This window comes from Pristiophorus japonicus, chromosome 9, assembly GCF_044704955.1.
Source record: "Pristiophorus japonicus isolate sPriJap1 chromosome 9, sPriJap1.hap1, whole genome shotgun sequence".
Classification (NCBI taxonomy): domain Eukaryota; kingdom Metazoa; phylum Chordata; class Chondrichthyes; family Pristiophoridae; genus Pristiophorus; species Pristiophorus japonicus.
In genome coordinates this window covers 92,479,168-92,504,478 of record NC_091985.1, presented here as the reverse complement: position 1 = coordinate 92,504,478, position 25,311 = coordinate 92,479,168, and the positions used below count along the sequence as shown (strand labels likewise).

Here is a 25,311-nt window from a genome sequence, read left to right as displayed (position 1 = left end):
GAACTCCTCTTAACTACCTCTGTTTTAATGAGTCCAATTTCTCTAGTCTGTCCTTAAACTGAAGTCTCCCATCAATGGTATCATCTTAGTGAATTTCTTCTGCACTTTGACATCCTTCTGAACTGCAGCCTAACCAATGATTTATATTAAATTAACACTATTTCTTTGCTTTTACCTAGGGGAGCACATTAACCCCCAAATTGGGTGGGTTGGGGTTGAGTGGGTGGTTAAAGAGTTAAAAAATTGAATCCCGACCCCAACCCGCCTCCACCCCGCCCACTTCCGGTTTTAATGGAGGTGGGCAGGCAACCCGCTCCCAGGAGGCGGATGGACACTTTAAATATTATAATGAGGCTCCGTGCCTCATCTGGAAGCTCCATTTTAAATTTAACTCTGGCTTGCCTGGTTTCCCGGGCCTCGTTGAACTCACCAGTTAAAGGAGATAAGGACTGCTGGATCCAGGAGGTAAGTGCCTTTACAGTTACCAGCTGGATCCAGCGTTCCTGCCTCACCAACCCACCACACTCGGACTCCCCCCGATCCTTAGTGCCTGTTTTCAGTATGATTTTGCCTGTCCTACTGTGCTATCCAGTGGCTGCAGCATAGCTGGTGGAAGACTGTTGACTTTCAGCAGGGGAGGCTGTAGATGGCCTTGCAAGAAGATCTTCCGCAGCTCTGGGCCTAGTAGGTCCAGTTTTGGACTGCACCATGGGCGGCAGTAGTCTGGGATGGTTGGCTGACTGGCACCTGCTAGGGCACTGGCAGAGTGGAACTGGTGGGAGGACGAATGCTGTCATCTTGAGAGAGGACAGCAGTTTCGAGCACCAGGGAGCCACTGCCACTCCCCCAGGGCGGCGCCTCAACAATCCTAGTAATCTGTTGAAGAACAGATTGCTTGACTGCTATAACACCCTGCAAGTTACTTTCAACACTATTAACCACAGCTATGATGGCACCAGCCTGTGCTTGCATGGCAGCAAGCCGAGCTTGTACAACTTCAGTCTGAGCTTCCATCAGATGCTGAGTGATGGTTGAGTCCACAAGTGCGCTAATGTATCTGCCCACCCATTCCACGCTGTAAAGGATGGGCTCCAAGCTCTGCACAAAGCTCTGTGCAAGGTTAGAGCTGGACTGTTCTTTGACATTGCATTCAGGCGTTCTGTCAGGCCTGCCAATGCACCAAGCATTTTGTTGTGCATATCTATCAGCTTTGTTCTGTTGGCCCTATCTAAGTCCTCATCTGAGTCCTGCGCAGCAGAACTTGTGTGTAACCTTTTCCTCCGGGGAGTTGGCACCTGCGCTACTCTTTCCGCCTGCCCTGGCTGTAGCCCACTCATACTTGGTGACTCACCATGTGCAGATCTCAACTCAAAACTACCCGCTAAAGTTGCACTGCACCAGTATCTGAGCTGGTGGCTGCAAGTGTCAGATCTAGTGATGATGTTTCTTCTTCAACATCACTCTCCTCTTCTTCCACCACTTCCTGGCCAAGTTGGATTTCTTGGGTGTCTGAAATGAGAAAGGCACAATGGTAGGGTTGTGGTGGGGGGAGTGGGGGGAAGCTAGAAGTGCATGTTTACACCATTTGCAGCTTGTAAGTCATAAGAGATTGTTGGATGAGGGAGAAGTGGGATGTGAGAAGGGGATTAGGTATGAGCATACCCATCATGTTCAATGGTTTTAGCATCGCTCCTGGCCAGGGCCTCAGTCATAGCCACTCCTATTATACTGAGCACTGTCTCCCCAGCGTTGTCAGAATATGGAGGCACACCTGTCTCCCTCCGGTTAGCTGCTGCTGCCTACAGTTGGTGCCACCTTGTCCTGCAAGAGAGAGGGAAGTGTGTCAGTGAGTGTGGTGCAATGTGTTTGGGTGATGTGGCTGTAATGGTTGAATAGCTGGCAGTGTGTGCAAGCTGTGAGATATGTGTGTGAGGCTTGCAGCAGTGAGGATTAGGTGGAGCAACTCAATGTGAGGTATGTCTTGATTGATATAGCTTGTTGGTAGGTGAGTAATAGGGTGTGCTGAATTGAGCAGTGTGTAAGGCTAATGGTGTAGTTTGTGGGATATGGCATTTGAAGGTGCAATTACTGACCTTGACTACTCGTGGACATTCATTGAACTTCTTCCAGCACTGCATCCAGGTCCTCAGGACAATACTGTTGGCATTGACCTCCATGGCTATCTGCTCCCACTGCCTTCGCAGTGCCTATCTGGAAGGCCTCCTGGCCCCCTGTGGAAACAGGTCCTCTCCCCCTCCTCCTGTACTAAGGCTTCCAGTGCTCTGTCTGAGAACTTTAGAGCCCTTGCTCTGTGCCATTGCTGAATGTTTCTCATGCCTTCTGGACTGACTTCCAGCACCCGGTCTCGTCAAACTGCATCTCCCCTTTAACAGGTACAGGTTGGCTTTAATTGGTGCTAGCCTTGCACGAATTTGGGCCCCCTGCTGAGCGAGCAGACACTCAACAGTGCATCATCATCATCATCATAGGCAGACCCTTGAAATCAAGAAAGATGCTGTAAGAATAAAAGTGTTCAGTCATGATAAAATTGATTCTGTGTATGTATAAATGTTAAAAAATGAGATTATACGAAAAGTCAGTTTTGAAAGATTCAAAATGGAAGTTCACAGACTTCCAGCATGTTCTGTGTGTATATTGTCTTCTGGTTGGACAGAGCTTAAAGATTTGTATTGGATAGCATTGACCTAATCTGGATGGCTGGGCCCTCCAGCAGACACATGAGTGAGGAGAGCCAATAAGGAACTGCCTTGGAACCAAGATCCAATCCTGAGGCTTTCGCAGGAACAATGGACTTAAGGGATATAAAAACCCAAGCACAGACTGCTCTATCTCTCCTTCTCTCCTGGGCACACGGCAAAATGCCCGCTCAAAGACCAGCCGAAACAGCAGACCGTGTGTTCAGCCAGCCAGAGGAAAGTGACGTATACCTTTTTATAAATCATTATTGTAACAATGTATCTGTTGTAACTAGTAACTGATGACTGCTGATAAATGTGCATGTGTGTGTGTGTTTAATAAACTGTTCTGAATTGCTTTAAAAGAATCAATCTCACTGTCAATTTAATGCCAGAGATTTAGAAATCTTACAAATTGGTGGAGAATGTGGTGAAGTCGGGGGACTCGATAACTGGTACTAGTCTGGAGGGATGTCAGAGAGGAGGTACACACGTGGTATTGTGCCCCTATCATTTGAATCTCTTTGACCGGCCAGTATGTGGGTTTGAGTATGGAGACGGGCAGCCTATAAGCTGTATCATGGAAATGACGGCTCACACCATGCCCCGCTCCAGGTTGCGTACAAGAGTAACGGAACCTACTGTGTCACCACCAGCGAAAGTCGGTATAGAGCGCACAATGACACCTGGTGCCCAGTTAAAGATCCCACCTTTTGTTTCAAACCCTAGGTAGAGACACAAGTAGCACACGAAAGGATAATTCCTATCTCAGACCACAAACATGTCAGTATTACAGTTAACGGTACTGTACGAAACTTCCAGGAGTACATATCGCATTTTGGGTACGATATCCCGCCGTTACCTGAACATTTGAGTAAACTATTAAAGGACATAGAGCTGTCCCACAAACATTAATACATGCTACACTAGAGCAATGAGAAAGCAAGGGAGGAAATCGAAGAAATGAATACTCCGCCATGGTGGGATGTGGGACTCAACATTGAGATCCCTCCTTGGATTCGAATCGCATCACATATGTTAGTGATTGTACAGTTGATTATTGTGTTGTATCTGTTAATCTTGTCATGTAAATTAAAAAGAAAGACAAAAAGGGGGAACCTTAAAGGATTATTGAAGCAAGAGGGTGAGAATGTAGGAACTGAAGTCAGATATATGTAATGTAAAGATTTGGTTGAGACCAGCAATGCACCCAAAGGCAAAGAAGAAGGAGAAGTTATCCAGGGTAAGGTTTCTAGTTTTAAGAAGAGACATTAAAGGGGGGAGATGTAGGATCCATTCCTCCCCCCCTCCCCGCCAACGGTAAAAATTGGACTATTGAATATAAAACCTCAGAACTGCGTTACAGCCTGCAAAAAGAGCTGGGCAGGACAGGGTTAATTCTAACATTACAGCCAAACCATCAGACATCATGAGGGACAACGATATAGGATATATGCCATCGACCTAAATCACTAGACAATGGCAGCAGAAGAGAGACATTCACACTTTCAATAGTTTCCTGTCTGAAAAGATAGAGGGTCATTCACCAGAAAAGAGACATTCACATCTTCAATGGTTTCCTGTTGGGAAAAGATACAGGAACATTCATATATTCATTTACCTTAAGGTATTTTCCATTGTTTCTGGATTGTGGCTCCAGAAAGGCTGGTATCCGGCTAGGCCTAGACAATGGACCAGACCCTGAGACATTTGAATATGAATGCAACCAGGAAACCAACTATTAATTCACCTTGGGAAGATAATTATGAACAATGACTCTAGAGGAGGAACAATTAGCCGTCAATTTGATGAGGCCATCATATTGTTGGTTTTTGGTATAAAGAAGACTCATTTTCGAAGGCAGAAGCAAAACACAGGAACAGCAACAGACGCCAGCCAGTCTTCGGGACACAAGCTGCAACCAAAGAACGAGCCTACAGTCAACCTCAGACACAGCCGAGGAATTGGTGATTGTATGTTTCAACCAAATCGCTAAAGGGTTTTGTCTGTGTGTTGTTGGTTTTAATAAACTAATAGTTTTGGGTTGAGCCTAAACCTTGTGTCATGTATATTTTGTTGCTGTAAATCCCAGAGTCAAAGAACTGTAGTAAGGATACGGAAAGCAAAAACCTTACAATTTTGTGAATTGTTATGTATGACCATGATTGTGGCTTGCTGCCACAATAACGACGTTTTATTCTGGAGGTCAGATGACCTCATCTCTCTCATCTGGAAGGAGGAGAGCATGCCAGGAGACCTCAGAGATGCACTAATCATGACCATCTTTAAAAAAGGGGCCATCTGACTGCAACAACTACAGAGGAATCTCCCTGTTATCAGCCACTGGGAAGGTCATCGCTAGAATCCTTCTCAACCGTCTTCTTCCTGTGGCTGAGGAGCTCCTCACGGAGTCACAAGGCGGATTCCATCCACTACGGGGTACAACGGGACATGATCTTTACGGTGCGACAACTGCAAGAGAAATGCAGGGAACAGCACCAACCCTTATACGTGGCCTTTTTGGACCTTACAAAGGCCTTTGACATGGTTAATCATGAGGGACTATGGAGCGTCCCCCTCCATCTCATCTGCCCTCAAAAGTTTGTTGCCATCCTCTGCCTGTTCCACGACGACATGCAAGCCGTGATCCTGACCAATGGATCTATCACAGACCCAATCCACATCCGGGGTCAAGCAGGGCTGCGTCATCGTACCAACCCATTTCTCGATTTTCCTCGCTGCCATGCTCTATCTACCTCACACTCAACAAGCTCCCCGCTGGAGTGGAACTAAACTACAGAACCAGTGGGAACCTGTTCAACCTTCATCGTCTCCAGGCCAGATCCAAGACCATCCCATCTTCTGTCTTCGAGCTACAGTATATGGACGACGCTTGCGTCTGCGCACATTCAGAGGCTGAACTTCAAGTCATAGTCAACATCTTCACTGAGATGTATGAAAGCATGGGCCTGACACTAAACATCCATAAGGCAAAGGTCCTCCACCAACTTGACCCAGCCACACAGCACTGCCCCCCAGTCATCAAGATCCACGGCGCGGCCCTGGATAACATGGACCACTTTTCATACCTCGGGAGCCTATTACCAGCAAGGGCAGACATCGACGATGAGGTTCAATACCGCCTCCAGTGCACCAGCGCAGCCTTCGGTCACCCGAGGAAGAGAGTGTTCGAAGATCAGGCCCTCAAATCTGGCACCAAGCTTATGATCTACATGGCTGTAGTGATACCTGCCCTCTTGTATGGCTCAGAGACATGAACCATATACAGTAGACACTTCAAATCGCTGGAGAAATACCACCAATGATGTCTCCGCAAGATCCTGCAAATCCCCTGGGAGTCAGACGCACCAACGTTCGCGTCCTTGATCAGGCTAACATCCCCAGTATCGAAGCACTGACCACACTCGACCAGCTCTGTTGGGCAGGCCACATTGTTCGCATGCCTGACACATGACTCCCAAAGCAAGCACTCTACTCGGAACTCCTACACGGCAAGCGAGCCCCAGGTGGGCAGAGGAAACGTTTCAAGGACACCCTCAAAGCTTCCTTGATAAAGTGCAACATCCCCACCAACACCTGGGAATCCCTGGTCAAAGACCGCCCTAAGTGGAGGAGGAGCATCCGGGAGGGCACTGAGTACTCGAGTCTCGTCGCCGAGAACATGCAGAAAGCAAGCACAGGCAGCGGAAGGAGTGTGCGGCAAACCAGATGCCCCACTCACCCTTTCCTTCAACAACTCTCTGTCCCACCTGTAACAGAGACTATAATTCCCATATTTATTGTGTCTGTAAGCACTCTAGTAAGCACTCCACCAGGTAAGATATTGTACTTGAACTGTTGTGACCTTAGTCCATTTATTGCAGCTCCTGATTGAGAATACAGTATGGTGAGCTCCCTTTTATACTTGGTTACCTGCAGTGTGCAGGTGATCCTTAGGTCTCCACCAGTTGCACCCTCTGGTGGTACAGGTATAGTGGAAACAGTGTGAAGATACATTTAGTGGTCTTATGTAATTGTACATTGAGTGTACAGGGTATATATATACATTATACATACACAACATCACTCCCCCCTAAGTCTTGTGCCACTGGCCTTTGCGCTATGTGCTCTGGCCCTCGATTTGAGTGCTCAAAGCCCTTGCACTTTGTGCTTGGGAATGGCTCTCTTCCTGTAGACCCCCAAGTCCTTATTGCCACGACATTGGGAAATGGTCAACAGTGGATGGTTGGAGGTTGTAGTGGGGACTGTGTGACTTCTAGGTGTGATCCATGTGTGTCCGTGGCTACATAGATCTATTTCTTCCCGCCCCCCCCCCCACCCCCCATACATAGACCATGTGTGTGGCTCGACATCTGCATTAGCATACATGTACAGAGAATAAAAAATAGGATTAGTTACATCACTGTTTGGGTTCAGCAGTAGTGGAACAAGTACATATTACAGGTAAGGTACATACATGGTATTACAGTCTTGCCCCTGGGGTATAAGTGCAGGTGGGTGAGGATGCTAGTTCCAGAGGAACTGGACTGTGTCCAGGTTGTCTGATGGCGGCGCTGCGTCCCCTGCCAGCTGGGTGGGCTCAGATCGCTCACCTGGCTGAGTCTCAGGGCCTTTGCCGTTGCCTAGTGGTGGGCAGAGCCACAGGAATGTGTGGCCTCCCTGTCCTCCTTTGAGGGCTGCAGGGTCTCCCTGCTACCCTTCAGCAGTGGTGGGAGCCTGATCAGCCTAGGTACCATCGAGAGGGCTGGAGGGTGCTAGCCTCTTGCTCCCGGTGCTGGCCCTGGTGGCCAGAGAGGTAGGGCCGATCTCGGGCAGGGTGCCAGTGGTGGTGCCTGTGCTGTCCGCTGATCACTGGCCCTGCAGTGGGTATGCTCCCTCTGTGTGTGGCCACACTCCCTGGGACATCACGTTGGTCCCGGAGGCACAGGCTACATGATTGGGTAGCCCGCTGGACCTGGGTGCTTCCCACGGGAGGTTGCCCTTGGTTTTGTCGGCATATATGTAGAACCCGGCATCACACATCATTTCATCATTTACATTCATGATACATTGGCTCCGACCGCAATCACTTGACTCGACATTGTTAGTTGTCTTTACAAATTCACATTTGTCAATTACATCTTCGCATTTGTCAATTACATCTTTTCCCTGTATACTATCAGCATCGCTGTACAAGGTTACATTTAGATACTTGCATTTGTCAATTACTTCTTTTCCATGTATCTTACCTGCATCGCTGTTCAAAGGTACATTTAGATACTTGCATTTGTTAATTACATCTTTTTCATTAGTATCACCGGCATCGCTGTACAAAGAGTGGAACTGTCCCTTTAATTGTGGTGGATTGCCGGTCTTCTTTAAGAGGGCCTTGCAATCTTTACCCCAATTCGGTTCACTGCTCGGCATCACGTGTTGCTCCCTCAACGCTGCCTCTCGTGGTCTGGTCACGACCATCTTGATTTCAGGTGCTTCACCTCATGGTGCGGGCGCCATCTTTTCTCTCTCCACGAGGTAGGCTGTGGTGATCTTTTCTCCCCGGGTTCTGCCACTGAAGCCGGGAATTCATTTTCTTCCTTCAGAATCCTGCCAGTGGAGCCCGGAAGGTGAGGTCTGGTCGTTCGGGTTGGATCATCTCGTCGTTAGGTTGTGCGGTCTGTGTCGTCGCCGTGCAGTCGAGTTGGACGGTAGGATCTTCAGGTGCTGTGATGAATCCAAATTTGGGGCCGCATAGGACGTCAATCGCCATGGCCTGGAGGCTTTCCCAGCTCCAACAGATTTGGATTTGTTTTATCCATCTTCTTCCTAGCAGTGTTGGACCATCACCAGCAATGATTCACAAAGGTAGCTTGTGCATCGCGCCGCCGTAGGACACCTGGGCATTCATGCTGCCAACGACTGGGATGGTGTCGTTTGTGTAAGTGAGCAGCTTCACCTGGATCAGGAGCATTTTAGGTCGTTCAGCGGGATTGTCCCAGAGTTTCTCGAAGGCCGCCTGATTCATCAGCGATTGGCTCGCCCCTGTGTCAACCTCCATCGAGACTGGAACACCATTGATTTCGACTTCCATTTTCAATGGAGAACTCTCGGAGCAGGCAAACACTCCGTACACCTCTTCCTAGGGCTGAGCTGCCTCCTGGACTCTCTCTTCGTCTTCATAGCGCTAGAGCCCGGGTGATCGGCCAACTCTTCAGCGACTCGGTGAGTAAAATTTCTTCTACATATTCGCTGGAGATGGCCTTTAGTGTTACAGCCTTTCAAAGTATAGTCTCCGTATCGGCACTGGTGGACCCTGTGATTTCCTCCACAGCGCCAGCATGGGGCTGGCCGGTTGGCCCCATGTGGCAGACTCAGGGTTGCGTGACTCGGGGTAGCTGTCTTGTCTCTAAAGGGCGCCAGTCGGTTCACGGTACTTGACAGGTTAGAGTCCTGGGGTGAGTCATCATCCTCTTGGAATTACAGGCCGAGGCCATGAAGGCCTGGCTGACATTGATTGCCTTCTGCAGGGTGACCGTGGTGTCCGCAGAGAGCAGCTTGTGGAGAAAGCCCTCGTGGCCGATTCCAATAACAAAGATGTCCCTCATTGCTTCAGTGAGGTGGTCGCCAAAATCACACGGTGCAGCCAATCGTCTCAGGTTTGCAGCATATTTTGTGGTTTCTTGGCCTTCGGGCCGCCGGTGTGTATAGAACCGGTGTTTGGCTGTGAGGATGCTCTCTTTAGGCTTGATTTGTTCCTGTATCATCGTTACGAGCTCTATATACGTTTTGGTTGTCATCTTCACTGGGGCTAGTAGGCCCCTGACAAGGCCATAGACGGTGGGCCCGCAACTGCTGAGCAGGATAGCTCTGCGCTTATCAGCCAGCGAGGTCGGGTTGTGTCCCGCCAGGTCGTTCGCAATTAAAAAGTGTTCGAGCCTTTCCACAAAGGCATCCTAATCTTCCCCATCAGCGAATGGTTGAAAGTTGCCAAGGTTAGCCATTTTTCGCGTGAAAATTCATAATCTCATCGCCAGTTATTGTGTCTGTAAGCACTCTAATAATGATTCCACCAGGTAAGGTATTGTACTTGAACTGTTGTGACCTTAATCCATTTATTGCAGCTCCTGAATGAGGATACAGGAAGGTGAGCTCCCTTTTATACTTGGTTACCTGCAGTGTGCAGGTGACCCCTTGGTCTCCACCAGTTGCACCCTCTGGTGGTACAGGTATAGTGTATACAGTGTGAAGATACATTCAGTGGTCTAATGTAACTGAGTGTACAGGGTATATACATACATTATACATACACAACAGTATTGGACTGAACAGTCACCTAAGAACTCACTTTAAGAGTGGAAGCAAGTCTTCCTCGATTTCGAGGGACTGCCTATAATGATGATGATTATTATTCTGGAATATCTCTTTAAATAAAAGATGAAATAGAAAAATATAACAGCTTCTACAATACGTACAAGATCAAATACACGACTTTGAATTCATTACTGCCATTAAATCTTGCGTGTTGTGAAATCAGGTAGGTCAATTACAGAACGTTACAATTCAATGGCAACCTCTTATGTTATGTGGTGAATCAAAAACAACCGCAAACAATCAAAATACTGCTTCAGGAATCCAACGACTGGTAACGCGGATACCACATTCAGTGGCGTGGTTTAAACTCATACTGATAGCACTGGCAAAGAGCGGTGCTTCCTGGCTAGCTGATGAAATGTGACATTGTTGCAATGGAGCGGATTCCCGCTCGCGCTCGGAGCCTGGTTCCGGGAACAGCTCGCGCAGCTGTTTACCCCAGATGTTGGCAAACATTCACTTTGAGCATGGGATACGACTAATGGAAGTGTTCTAACTGTGTATCATAGGATTTAGGAGGGTTGAAGAATATATTCATGGTATGCTTTTATGTTCAATTTAAATGTGTCAATGATTCAATTAGCTTACAATAAGCGCGTTTTAAATGTATTCCCTCCCCCTCCCCCGGGATATGTTGGACTATCCCGGTTAGGAAAGCGAGAAAAAAATCTGTCGGGGAGAGGAGGAGGGATTCGCCTCCTATCACATCAGAGCATGCGCGACTCGCGCAAAGCTTGCCGGGACTCGTGGTTCGCGTCTCGCGGATTCTCCATGTCACAAAATGCAGAGCGCAGCCGAGGGAAACTACAACTCCCGTGATGCAGCGCGCTGCGCCGTCAGCTCTGGGCAGGGAGAGTCTGAGGGGAAACGGCGGCTGGGCTGCCGGTGATCCAGCGCAGGCTCGTCTTCTGATCTTTTGTTTCTTTGACAAACTCGTCTTTTAATACCGAATTCAGACCGGGTTTGCGCTCAATATGGGAAACGACGCCGAGGGGGGGAGTTGTACTGTAAAACACGAGCTGACAAACGGTAAGAGTTAAAAAAAATTATATTGCGTGTGTTTCTCGATCAATAAATTTAAACACCCATTTCGCTTGACCGTGATGTTGAACAATATTTGCTCTAAATTCATGAGGAAGGGAGTCGTCTGGATTAATATACATACTGAATAAGTCAATGTACGGTCTCTACTGAATGTTTATAGTGTATTTGCTTTGTAAGTACACACTTTGACGTTTAACCTCCTGTTCCTGTAGTGACCTGTCAGCCGGCGAGTCTGTCTGTAAACAACAGGACTTGCCTGGATCGGTGAGTCTCGTAGCTCATTAGTTGCACAATTTGGCTGGATGCTGTAGTCAGCTGGAAAGATTTGCATCTCTATTTACAATGTTGTAAACATCAGAAAGAGAGAGGGAGAGAAAAAGGGAATGTTTGCCAATCAGACTTTTGGCAGCAGGTGTAATATGGTGCATTCCAGAGCGAGATGATGGCAGACTGGAACGAAAGGACTTTTAAAAGAAAAGTATTTAAAGCATACAACTACTTGTCAAAACGATTTATGTTTTATGATCCCCAACAAAACAGAGCAGAGCTTTCGGAGTATTGGTAGCAACATTCTTTAATAGCAAGCATTTTTATTGGTTCAGTGCTTGTATATCAGTAGACAGTGAATCGCAGAAATAAACCCCATAAAGTTTTGTTAGACACAATCGATGTCAGTTGCCCTGTCCATTATTTTGTTGTTTGTTTTATAAAGATCTGACTATTTTTATTTAAAATTGTTAATGGAAACTCGTGGATGTGGTACAAAAGTACTTAACTTTTAATATGCGTTGACTCAAAATATAGATAGTTTGACAAATGTGGTGTGGAAACTCGGAATGGAAGCTTTGCCAACTGGATGATATTTTGCATGTTAGTTGTGTAAAAAAACATGAGCAGCAAATGCTGTAAATATTTTTTGATTTTTTGTTGGGATTAAATATTACATGCTCATTAATGGTGTACACAGTGCCTAAGCTCTCCATAATCATACTTTGTGTAATATATTTTTCTATCACTCCTAAAAAGTCTTTTACACTATTTGCACATGACCATATCGTATGTAAGTACATATCCCATCATAAGTTTTTAATTGCTTTTTCACACAATTTATTGAGCAGAACATGAAGTGTGACATGTGTATATATAGAGTTCAACAGTTATGCTGTTAATTGAAACTGACATGGAGTTTTTTAACTTATTGAATTCAAAGCGAATAGGTGATATATAACCTGTAAAATGAATCGTTCATGTCTGATAGTATCTGCAATTGCTGTCCTGAATTTATAACTCCTGCAGAGCACATTGTAATGATTTAATACTGTAACCTTTTATAAAGGTGTAATTCTCATAACCTGATGTTTCTGTCTATTGTAAAGTTTAAGATTTCTGTAGCTGGCATTGTATATTTATTATTTTAATTTGTTTTTGATGCCATTCAAGGGAGAGTGATTCCAGCCCAGACTTAGTGTAAAGTTATGTACATTTTTCAAAGCTCTTTTAATAAAATTGAATGTATCTGTCTGAATTAATTTGAATAACACTTACAGCAGTACAGAAGTCCAATCAAAATTGTTTTTCCGATCTCTACAAAAAAGAATATACAAATGCTAAATAAAAACAGAAAAGTAAAGAGAAAAACTGGATTAATGTTTTGGTGTAAAACCTACATCAGTCTGGAAAAAGGTCTATAGCTGAAACGATGACCCATCCTTTATGCATATTGATAGTCTGCTGTCTTATTCCAGCATTTCCTGTTCTTTACTTATTTTTGTAGGATAGTCATTGACATCTTTTTTAAGTTAGGAAAGACAATGAAGCTTTTGGTAGGACTGAAGTACTTTTAAATTAAAACAGAAAATTCTAGAAATACTCTGCAGGCCAGGCAGCATCTATGGACAGAAAAAATTTCAGGCCGATAACCGTTCGTTAGAACTAGAAAAAGTTAAAGATGTAACAGTTTTTAATCAAGTACAGAGGCAGGGGGAGGGGTGGGAGGAGAGGAAAGAACAAAAGGGAAGGTCTGTGATAGTGTGGAAGGTAAGAGAGATTACATGACAAAAACAAAAGATGGGTCTAGAGGAGATGTAAGTGGGAATAGCAGAATCTTCAGCAACAGTTGCCGTCTGAAAAAATGGGGGCAGAGGTTATGATCTGAAATTGTTGAACTCAGTGTTAAGTCCAGAAGGTTGTAAAGTGTCTAATCAAAACATGAGGTGCTGCTCCTCGAGCTTACATTGAACTTCATTGGAACAATAGGAGGTCGAGGACAGAGAGGTCAGAGTGGGAGTGGAGCGGAAAATTAAAATGACAGGCGATAGTAAAGTCGAGGTCATGTTTGCGGACTGAATGGAGGTATTCCGCAAAGCGTTCACCTAATCTGCATTTGTTCTCCCCAATGTAGATGAGATCACTGCATGAGCAGCAAATACAGTATGCTAAATTGAAAGAAGTACAAGTAAATCACTGTTTCACCTAGAAGGAATGTTTGGGGTCCTGGACGGTGGCATGGAAGGAGGTAAAGATCAGGTGTTGCATCTCCTGTGCTTGCATCAGTAGGTGCTGTGTGAAGGGGAGAGGGTGTTGTGGGTAATTGAGGAGTGGACCAGAGTGTCGCGGAGGGAACTGAAAGGGGAGGGGAGGGGAAGATGGCTTTCATTCAATATTTTTAGTTCAGATTTCCAGCATCTGCAGTATTTTGCTTTTGTACTTTTAAATTAATTGTATCATATACCATGCAGTGCATTGACATGTAATGGCAAATACTGTATAAGAGCTGGAGCGGCAGACCTGGGACATCGTGGTCCCCCTGACCTGCGAGAGAACAGCTCTGCAGTTCGGGCTATAAAAGAGCTGGAGCGGCGCACCACTTCAACCTCCAGCGCGAATGCTCCAAGTGTGCGACAATTTTGAGATGTGCGACTGGGTGACGTCATCAATACCCTGGCCGCCGTTTTGGAGCGTGGGCAAGAACATCAGGAGGACCCAGGTACAGAGAAGTGGGAAGGTCGGGGCGGATGAGCGGCGAGTGTTTGTGGCAAGATGCGGTGAATGTTTATGGCGGAGGATCGGCGAGAGATTGTGGCGGAGGTGCGACAGATGAGGGTACGGGGCCCAGAAGAGCCGAGGGCCCAGGGACAGCACGAGCCAGCCCACACCGTGATATGTGTCCGTGCAGCAGAGCAGGTCTCCAGTTGTCTTGGTTAATCCTTGCCACTGGACCAAGACCTAGCTCTGACAAGCCCGTGTGGTGGCTGGTGTGCAACGGTCTCCGCACGTTAAAAAAAAATTCATGCACAGGCATCTTCCACCCCCTCAATTAGAGTTCAGGACTGGAACATCGGGTCCTTCATCGAAACAACTGTGAACTCGTGGAAGCAAGTCATCCTCGTTCAAGGGACCGCCTATGATGATGATGATGATGATATTTAACCATCTGGTTGTCGAAGTCTACACCGGACAGCTTGATGAGAGCAAATGGTTAATGCAATGCTGTGATCAGTAGCACACAACATTAAAATATGTAACATCAGAGATCTTAGGCGAGCAGCCAGCACATTGTCATGAGCTCACATCAAGGGAAACATTTTATAGAATAAACTACAATGTAGCCTCTGCAATTCAATGTTTTTCACAAAAGAAGTGGTATAATGCTTTCAATATTTTTAGTTAATACAAACACATTTTATTCCACCTTTCTTTAAACATATGTGATACATAGCAGTTTATTATTTGAAACTATAATATTTTGAAACAAAGGTTACATGGCACCAAATTTCATGTTCATAATATTTGCGCAGCATTACAAATTTTGATAGTTTTAAATAGGACAACGGTTGTGCTATTTCACGTTTGTTCTGTACTTAAAAGGTCACATTCAAGAACATGAGCAAGAAAGGTTTGTAATATCGTGCTGCAGTAACAATAGCCTGCAGCATAAACTTGTGATAGTAATAGCAGCAAAGACACTCCGACTTGAAAATATTCACCAACACAGCTTGTTTTTCTGCCCTTCAACCTGTGCATTGCTCTAGGTTTACAAATGCAGGTTTTATATTTGGTTTACATGCTCAGTTTTCCAAAAATACTGCCTCATCCATGTAAGTTGCAAATTGTAATAATTGGAAAATTTACTCTCCAGTTAATTAACCAGAAAAGTAATTACATCAAAAATGATCTAGTTTGATTAACCACAAGGAGGCTTTTATGTATGAAGCTGCCTAGTTTGTTGATGAGTGGTCTAGTCAGTAAAAATACAAAATATGCTTTCTAAGCTACATGTATTGATGTAAATTTTTGTCAGTGAGTAAATTGCTAACAAATGTTGTCCAATTATGGTTTGGTACCTAATTTGGAAATTTTCAGTCACCTGATGTTTATATGAAGAATGATGTTGATGACAAGCTCTTTGGAAAACAATCTGATGTAATATTTTATCCATTTGAAGCTTCAAATAACATCCATTGTGTTTTGTCTGTTTATTCTGTTGTCTAATTTTACCACTATGGACGTGTCACTTAAAGTTAAAATTGTAATAGCTGCTTATGCAATAAATTTACCTATTTAAAGAAAAAAAACATCTTTATCAAGATATTTTAGTGTAGTGGGTATGGTACAGTACTAACAACCAAAAGATTCAAATCCCTGCATTGCAAATTGTGAAACTTCAATAAATCTGGTAAGTTATAGACTAGCATGAGGGAAAATGACCACAAAGCTGGATTGTAGTAAAAATCTAATGGGTACACTGATGTCCTTCATGGAAGGAAACTTCCTACCCTACCCAGTCTGGCCTACATATGGCTCCTGGTGCCCTCTGCTGTGGCTGAGAAAACCACTCACTTGTAAACAGTTACTACAAAGAAAATCAACAACAACCGAGACATCAGATCAGAACAAGACTGACACAATCCCAACCACGGTGGTCATCTGCAAAGTCCTCCTCACTAACTCTGGGGCCTGGAGTCGAAGTTGGGAGAACTGTATCACACAACTGCCTGACATAGTCATATTTACAGAATCATATCTATTTGCTAATATCACTGACCCCTCCATCATCATCCCTGGATATGTCCTGTCCCACTGACAGGATGGACTAACCAGAGGTGGGGGCACAGTGGTATACAGTCAGGTAGGCATTGTTCTGGGAGTGCTCAGTGTGGTCTCCAGATCCTAAGAAGTCTCATAGCTTCAGGTCAAATAAGGCCAAGGAAACTTCCTGCTGGTTGCCACCTTACCTGTCACCCCGCCACCGCCCCCACCCCCCCACCCCGTCCCAACTTGGAGGAAGAGCTGAGAGAAGCAAGTATGTACTCTTGGTGAAGGACCTCAGTGTTCACCACTGAGCCGTTCGTAGTATCTCCACTGACTGAACTCACCAAGTTCTAAAAGACAAAGCTGCCAGACTGAGCCTGTATCAGATGATGAGGGAATCATTACGAGGAAGTAACTTACTTGATCATCCTCAATAACCTATCTGTCGCAGACACATCTGTCCACAATAATATTGTCAGGAGTGACCAGTTCACAGTCATGCCTTCACACTGAGGACATAGTCCATCATGTAGCGTAACATTACTATCCTGCTAAGTGCGACAGTCTATCAGCCCAAAACTGGACATCCATGTGGTACTGTGGATCACCATCAAGAGCAGAATTCCATACACGTGCAGCATCGAAAATCCGGAGTTCCAGAATCCGGAATGTTCTGAAATCTGGACCGATCAGTGGCAGGGTCGTCCAGAATCCGTTAAATATTCCAGAATCCGGACCCGATGACCCTGCCAATCTTGGGGTTGCGTCGCTGCCCGACCTCGGGCCTTGCCTCACCGTCCCTCGCAGTGCTCACCACTGCTGCCCTTGCCTCGGGGCCTCCTCGCTGGCCCGCCCGAACAGCTCCACCGCGGCGGGGCCCGCCCGAACAGCTCCACCGCGACGGGGTCCGCCCGAATAGCTCCACCGCGACGGGGTCCGCCCGAACAGCTCCACCGCGACGGGGTCCGCCCGAACAGCTCCACCGCGGCGGGGCCTGCACCCGAACAGCTCCACCACGGCGGGGCCCGCCCGAACAGCTCCACCGGGGCGGGGCCCGCCCGAACAGCTCCACCGCGACGGGGTCCGCCCGAACAGCTCCACCGCGGCGGGGCCTGCACCCGAACAGCTCAACCGCGGCGGGGCCCGCCCGAACAGCTCCACCGCGACGGGGCCTGCACCCGAACAGCTCCACCGCGGCGGGGCCCGCCCGAACAGCTCCACCGCGGCGGGGCCCGCCCGAACAGCTCCACCGCGGCGGGGTCCGCCCGAACAGCTCCACCGCGGCGGGGCCTGCACCCGAACAGCTCCACCGCGGCGGGGCCCGCCCGAACAGCTCCACCGCGGCGGGGCCCGCCCGAACAGCTCCTTGGCGGCGGGGCCCGCCCGAACAGCTCCTTGGCGGCGGGGCCCGCCCGAACAGCTCCTTGGCGGCGGGGCCTGCACCCGAACAGCTCCACCGCGGCGGGGCCTGCACCCGAACAGTTCCACCGCGGCGGGGCCCGCACCCGAACAGCTCCACCGCGGCGGGGCCTGCACCCGAACAGTTCCACCGCGGCGGGGCCCGCACCCGAACAGCTCCACCGCGGCGGGGCCCGCCCGAACAGCTCCTTGGCGGCGAGGCCCCGCCAGACGAACTCATCGACAGGGCCGGCAGCCTGAATAGCTCCTCGGCAGGGACCCTCCAATCCCCCCCCCCTTCTGACATTCCGAAATCCGGAAATACCCGAACCTAGGCTCGGGTGTTTCCGGATTCATGATGTCAAAGACAATCCAAAGTCTGGAAAAAACGCGGAATCCGGAACGGCCTCGGTCCCGAGGGTTTCAGATTCTGGATGCTGCACCTGTACCATCACAGTGACTAGCACATCCTCCCTTATCCATTACCACCAATCCTTGCTCAATGTGAAGTGTAGAAAGGCGTGCCGGAAGCAGCACCAGGAATACGCTACAACAAAGAACCAACCAAGGTACTACATAGGGCTATTTGCATGCTAAACGCAAAATGCAGCAAGCTATAAACAGACCTCAATGGTCTCCCTCCCAAGAGGAGTATGTTTTGTATCAGAATATCGGTAAAGATAAAGTTGCTTCTCTGTTTTATGAGCACAAAAACCCTTTAATCATAAAACTCAATGTATTAGTTATTCTGTCGTAAAAGTGTAGGTTAGTGTCCCTTTCAAAGCTACAAAGTCTAATTGAGCTGGGTGAGTTCATTCGAATGTTATTTTCTATTCAGAGTGGCGATCAGAACCCTGGTTTTGTGGGAAGGTTAGTTAAGGATTCCATTATTTTGTGTTCCTGCAAAAATGATCTATATACTGCAAATGATTATCTTTTTTTTTCTACCTTTTTTCAGTGTACAATTAATTTACAAATAAGGGCCATTTTTGCTAAAACAGAGGTATTTATGAATGATTTTAATAGAGGTGTTTAAAATTATATAAGTTAGGGACAGAATAGATAGAAACAGACTGTTTCTTGTCTAGAATAAGGAGACATAGATATAAGATTAAGGACATTTGCCCATGCGCAAACTGCACTGACAAAACTGCATGCGTAAATATTTTCAATTGGGTCGCATGGTGTGGCGTAGTGATCCAGAAGCTGCGTTTGCGCAGAACGCCTCTGCGCAGCTTCCAGTTTGTTGGCAGCAGTCACTCCGTGAGATAAAATGTAAGAGATTTAGGACAGAGATCAGGAGACACTTTTCTTTACACATGAGAGTGAGGTAGTGGAATGCACTACCAGAGTTAGCGATTAAAGCAGAGACCATGTCAACATTTAATAATAGGTTAGATTGATGGTTGAAGGGAAAATAGATAAAGGGATTTGGGAACAGGACAGGCACAAAGATTAGCTCTACTGCTGTGTCAAGCATAAAAACCAACACGGACTGGTTGAGCCGAACAGGACATTCAGTCCAACCAGTCCATTTTGTAATTTATGTTTAATTCTATGTAACTCATTAAATAGTACATGTTGAACAAGAATTGTGTGCAGAAGTAAAGTTTTTTTTTTGTAATAGCAAATTTCCTATTCCATTGCTCATGGGTGAGTCCATGCATTATCTGTTTTATATTAATAGAAGTGCTACATATAAAATATGCAATTCATGCTTACATGACTTAAATCTGTGAATGTTATACATGACTAATAGCTACTACAGCTGCTTCCCTTACTCCTCTCCCACTCCCCTCTCCCCTTTCTGCTCCACATTTCCCTCGCCCCCTCTAACCACCTGTGTCTTTTACATTCTCTCATATAACAATTAAACATTTGGTAATAGTTAATCGCGTGTGAAAGATATTTATTTATGTGGCTCAGTGTCATATTCTGTCTGATAATGCTCCTGTGAAGTACCTTGGGACACTTTCTACGTTAAAGGCACTATATAAATGCAAGTTGTTGTTGTTCAGTTTAATTAAATTAAATTAATTTCCAGGTAGTTTTCAAGGCATTTCAAATGCAAAAAACGTAAGTGTTGTCCCAGAAAGAGGAGATAAAGCTTGTATTAGAAGTCGTAGACAGAAACCTTCTGATGCACGCTGGCAAATTCTACAACCTGCACATGCTTATGGTAACTTCCTGCAACTCTTTGGGAGGAAAAAAATATCAAACCCAGGCTTTTGAGACAGGTTGCGGCCTTGAAGTAAAGATTTTAATACAGATACTAAAAGATGCAGAAGGTAATTGTTATTGTGAAATATGTAATTTTTGATATTTTGTTTAAATTTAATTTTGGAAAAATCGCAGATGAAAGGGCTTTTTTGAGCAATTTTTAAGTCTTTACTACCATCTCCTTTTTTATATTTCAAAATATACTTTATTCATATTAAAAATTTGTACAGTACATTCAAAAGCAGTTCAGTACGTTTAGCTGCGGTCAGCAATCCCACACACTACATTTGGGTGCTGACGGCAGTTCCGTTCGATGCATTTCCTTGCTTTCCATTTCAAGTACAATTTGCTATACATTCAACAAAATTACATTACATGTGTCACTATACATTACACGGAATGGGTGACGGTACATTTACATTTTTTTTTCTTTTCAATGTACATTACGAAACAGACCTTACATTGTACATGGCACTACATAGGTGTTGACAGATCATGGTGCTCCATGTACACGAAAAAGAAGTTGCACGTACAGCCCGAGGGGAGTTTTGTACTGATTCCTGCCCCCGGGTTTACCTTGGCAGAAGGGCTTTAAACTGTGGCCCTTCCCCACCGTGCCTTTGCGGTGACTGCACCAATTTTAAGTGCGTCCCTCAGCACGTAATCCTGGATCTTAGATTGCGCCAGTCTGCAACACGCAGACATGGACATCTCCTTTCTCTGGAAGACCAGCAAGTTTCGGCAAGACCAAAGAGTGTCTTTGACCGAGTTGATGGCCCACCAGCAGCAGGTGATGTCTATCTCGGTGTGTGTCCCTGGGAACAGCCCGTAGAGCACAGAGTCCTGTGTTACGGAGCTGCTTGGGATGAACCTTGACAGCAACCACTGCATCTCTTTCCAAACCTGCCTTGCGAAGGCGCAATCCTGAAGGAGATGGGTGACAGTCTCATCCACCCCGCAGCCGACTCGGGGGCACCGTGCTGTGTTGCTGAGACGTCAGCTGTGCATGAAGGCTCTGGCGGGTAAGGCCCTCCTCACCGCCAACCAAGCTACATCTTGGTGCTTGTGTGAAAGCTCTGGCGATGAGACGTTCTGCCAAACGAGTTCGACAGTCCGCTCAGGGAACCACCCGACAGGGTCTACCCTCTCCTTCTTTTGTAGGGCGTCCAGGACGTTACGTGCTGACCACTATTTTATGGCCTTGTGGTCAAAGGGGTTTTTTGTGAAAAACTTTTCCACTAAGGACAGGTGGACAGGCATGGTCCAACTGGTGGGGCCGTTTCGAGGCAGCATGGCCAGGCCCATCCTTCGCAACGCCGGGGACAGGTAGAACCTCAGCACATAGTGACACTTGGTGTTTGCGTACCGGGGGTCTGTGCACAGCTTGATGCAGCTGCACACAAAGGTGGCCATCAGGATGAGTCTTTATTACCTTCTCTTTGGTTGTCTCTTTGCTTTTGATCTACATATTCCTTGGCTCATTAGATCTGATTTGCTGCCATTTTACTTTGAGTCAGTTAACAAAGGGTGATAGGAAAATGTCTAAGGAAGTAAGTATTACACTTACAAGAAGTGCATGTTCTATGCAAGAGTTTAATATATAGATAGAAGATGTGTCTTGCATATGTTTGGTGTACCTTAAAGTGTGTGCTTTGTCAGATATGCAAAGTATGTGTCCCACTTGCATCTGATTGGCTCAAATGTCATAAATCAAAGCAGCAACAAATCACAGCTGAACAATCTTAAAAAGTGCTAAAAGAAAAAGAAAGTAGTTTCCCACAGATTTCCTTCTCCACTTTATTCCAGGGATCAGCATTCATTGCACCACCTCTATGGTTTTAATGCTACCCTTGCACCTTCATAGCCAAAACTGAACATAATAATTAGGTACATGGATAATAATGGAAAACTACCTGGAAATTAATTTATTTAAATTTAATTCAACAATAACAATTTGCAGTCTTGCCAGAGAACTGTACACTTTTATCATGGCATTCTCCCGGGATGGCTGGACTGACATATGAGGAGAGACTGGATCGACTGGATTTTTATTCACTGGAGTTTAGAAGGATGAGAGGGGATCTCATAGAAACATATAAAATTCTGACGGGACTGGACAGGTTAGATGCAGGAAGAATATTCCCGATGTTGGGGAAATCCAGAATCAGGGGACACAGTCTAAGGATAAGGGGTATGCCATTTAGGACTGAGATGAGGAGAAACTTCTTCACTAAGAGAGTTGTTAACCTGTGGAATTCCCTACCGCAGAGAGTTGTTGATGCCAGTTCATTGGATATATTCAAGAGGGAGTTAGATATGGCCCTTATGGCTAAAGGGATCAAGGGGTATGGAGAGAAAGCAGGAACGGGGTACTGAGGTGAATGATCAGCCATGATCTTATTGAATGGTGGTGCAGGCTCGAAGGGCCGAATGGCCTACTCCTGCACCTATTTTCTATGTTTCTATGTTTCTCTGACTTTTACATTACTGATCTAGTAGTATAGTTCATTGTTCTATTTTGTTTATTACTGTTCCACAGTGACTAAATATCTTAAGTGACAAATGTATCACTCCCCAGATCTCTTTCAGCTGCTCCTTTAGGCTATGTCTACACAATTTACTGAAGCGTACAAAGCATGGGCCTTGCGCTAAACATCCGGAAGACAAAGGTCCTCCACCGTGATGCCTGTTCTCACGCACAGCACTGCTCCCTGTCATCAAGATCCACAGCGCAGCCCTGGGCAGCGTGGACCACTTCCCATATCTCGGGAGCAGGCGGTCGAGATCCAACACCGCCTCCAGTGCGCCAGCGCAGCCTTCGGCCGCCTGAGGAAAAGAGTGTTTGAAGACCAGGCTCTCAAAACTGCCACCAAGCTCATGGTCTACAGGGCTGTAGTAATACCTACCCTCCTGTATGGCTCAGAGATATGGACCATGTACAGTAGACACCAAGTTGCTGGAGAAATATCACCAACAATGTCTCCGCAAGATCCTACAAATCCCCTGGGAGGACAGGCGTATCAACATCAGCGTCCTCATTCAGGCTAACATCCCCAGCATTGAAGCTCTGACCACACTCGATCAGCTCCGCTGGGCAGGCCACATAGTTCGCATGCCAGACACGAGACTCCCAGAGCAAGTGCTCTGCTCGGAGCTCCCTCACAGCAAACGAGCCAAAGGTGTGCAGCGGAAATGCTACAAGGACACCCTCAAAGCCTCCCTGATAAAGTGTAACATCCCCACTGACACCTGGGAGTCCCTGGTCAATGACCACCCTAAGTGGAGGAAGTGCATCCGAGAAGGCGCTTAGCACCTCGAGTCTCAACGCTGAGAGCATGCAGAAATCAAGCGCAGACAGCGGTAAGAGTGTGCGGCAAACAAGTCCCACCCACCCCTTCCCTCAACATCTGTCCCACCTGTGACAGAGTCTGTGGCTCTAGTATTGGACTGTTCAGCCACCAAAGAACTCACTTCAGGGGTGGAAGCAAGTCTTCCTTGATTCCGAGGGACTGCCTATTGATGATGATGATAATGAAAACACCCATTTTTCTTCCTGTGTATAGTACCTTGCACTCATTTACATTGGATTTCATCTGCAACTGTTTAGGCCGCTCATGGATTTTATCCGACTCCTTATTGCTTCCTGTGACTCAATTCACTCTCCTCCAGTTTGGTATCGTGAAATTTTGTAACAAATCAACAATTTTGGTTTATCTGGCTGCAGTTGCTGGTCTTACTGCTTTAGCATTCTATGGCTAAGGCACAGCTGCTCATTTTCTCATTCTCTTTTCTGCTCAAATCTGAATAGCATTGACATTAGGAAAGTTTGAAAACAAGATTTTAAACTATTTATTGTACTGTGCAGTGACTGTGTACTCTCTGTTTTCAATTACCGCGGATTAGAAATGTCACCTATGTTCACTTATAAATCAGCAAAATAAATGGGTGTGAAATCTGTCTTGGAGGGGGCGCGGGGGGCGGGGTGCTGGCGATGCAGCATAAAACACGCAAGAGGGAATTGCAGCTTTTTACACTCTACATGATTTTCTTTTCCAAATTCAGTGTCAAAAGGGTAATGCTATATTGGCAAGTTTATTTCAGTTATAGTGAAGCATAGTGAAGTCTTTTGTTTCTGTTCCTAGAAAAGTAGGATGGTTTACTGTGATAGCAAAAGAATGCATTTTGCATGCAGGAAAATGTTTACATTTTCTTACATGTTGCCAGCCTCTCCAGATGCCTATCTAACACTAATACCTGGAAGTGCCAAAACTTCTTCCTGCTAAATGCTGGCAAAACCAAAGCCAACCGCTCTGGCTCTCACAAAAACCAATGTGCCTCCAGCCTCAAATCCCATGAACCTCTCCAGCTACCACCTCGGGCTAAGTCCATAGTGTAGAGTGTAGAATGTTTCAGTATAAGGGGTGTCGCAGTTGTGTGAGGCAGACTGGTTGGGCTGGGTGCTATTTGCCTTTCCGTCATTGTTCATAGGTTTATATGTAACCTTTAGGACTGCTGACCAAGGGCCGTGTGGCTCTTTGTCGGCCGGCGCAAACACGATGGGCCGGAATGGCCTATTTCTGCTCTGTAAATTTCTATGTTTCTATGTAAACAGAATTTTGGTTTCCTGCTCAAAATCACATTCCACTTTCTACCCCAAATCAGTTTCATTACCAACACAACTTTCTTCTATCTCTAATAGCATTCACCTCTGACCTTGGCTCTTATTCTCTCTCCTGCTGCTGAAACTTTATCCACACTTTGAAAACTTCAGAGCTGGATTTCTCCAAGGTTCTCCTTGTCAGCTTCCCCACTTCCACTGCCCATAAATTAAAAATAATCCAGAATCATGTGGCCTGCGTTCTCATCCACACTGAAGCCTGTATTCCCATCGCCCCTGTCCTGGTAAAGCTTCATTGGCTCCCTTTACCTCAGATATTCTCACTTTCAGACCCTTCCATGGTCTCACACCTCTCGCTCTCTGCAATCTCCTCCAGCTGTACTTCCATGTACGCACACTCTATTCCTCTGATACATAGCCTACTTTTCATTCTGTGTTCCTTTGTCAACAGCTGCTCTTTGGCCGTTATTCCACAACCTTCTGAAGTTTCTTCCCTCAACATCTCCATCTTGTTGTCTCCTTTACTTTCACAAGCCTCAAAGACCCTACTCTTCAATAGTGCTTTCACCCTCTTTCTAATCCCTATCTTCCCTTTCTCCCTTCCACTTGGTACATATTTATTGTACAGGACTCTTGTATGGGAGAAACACCATGGAAATGTCATGTTTGATGCATCTGAGTCATCTGAGAGATGTTAGAATAAAAAATTGTTTTCAAGCTGTATGTACCCACTACTTCACATATATTAAAAAAAAATACATGTAGCTTCTCCTTCGTGCACTCAAATGATAATATGCACTGTGTGGCATAGAGCAGAGCTTTACAGACTAGGAAAATTTCAGAATTAATCTATTTTTATTTTGAGTTAGGCAGTGTTATTGGGTGGGGCACTGCAAATGTCCTTAGAAAGAGGAAAAACTGGCTATTTAAAATAAA

The 25,311-nt window shown here is 46.0% G+C and overlaps 1 protein-coding gene across 2 annotated transcripts in view; it reads left to right on the top strand.

Annotated features, from left to right (window-relative positions):
• The first annotated feature begins 10,925 nt into the window (after positions 1–10,925).
• LOC139273136 (ribosomal protein S6 kinase alpha-5-like) overlaps positions 10,926–25,311 on the top strand; it is a 148,113-nt gene continuing 133,727 nt past the window's right edge. The window contains exon 1 of one of the 2 annotated variants that reach the window (XM_070889581.1): positions 10,926–11,093. In XM_070889581.1, coding sequence (XP_070745682.1) covers positions 11,039–11,093 — 55 coding nt within the window. In that variant the 5' untranslated portion in view covers positions 10,926–11,038. Of the gene's footprint in view, positions 11,094–13,534; positions 13,624–25,311 lie in introns of those variants that run through there. The other variant, XM_070889582.1, reaches the window with a different exon arrangement.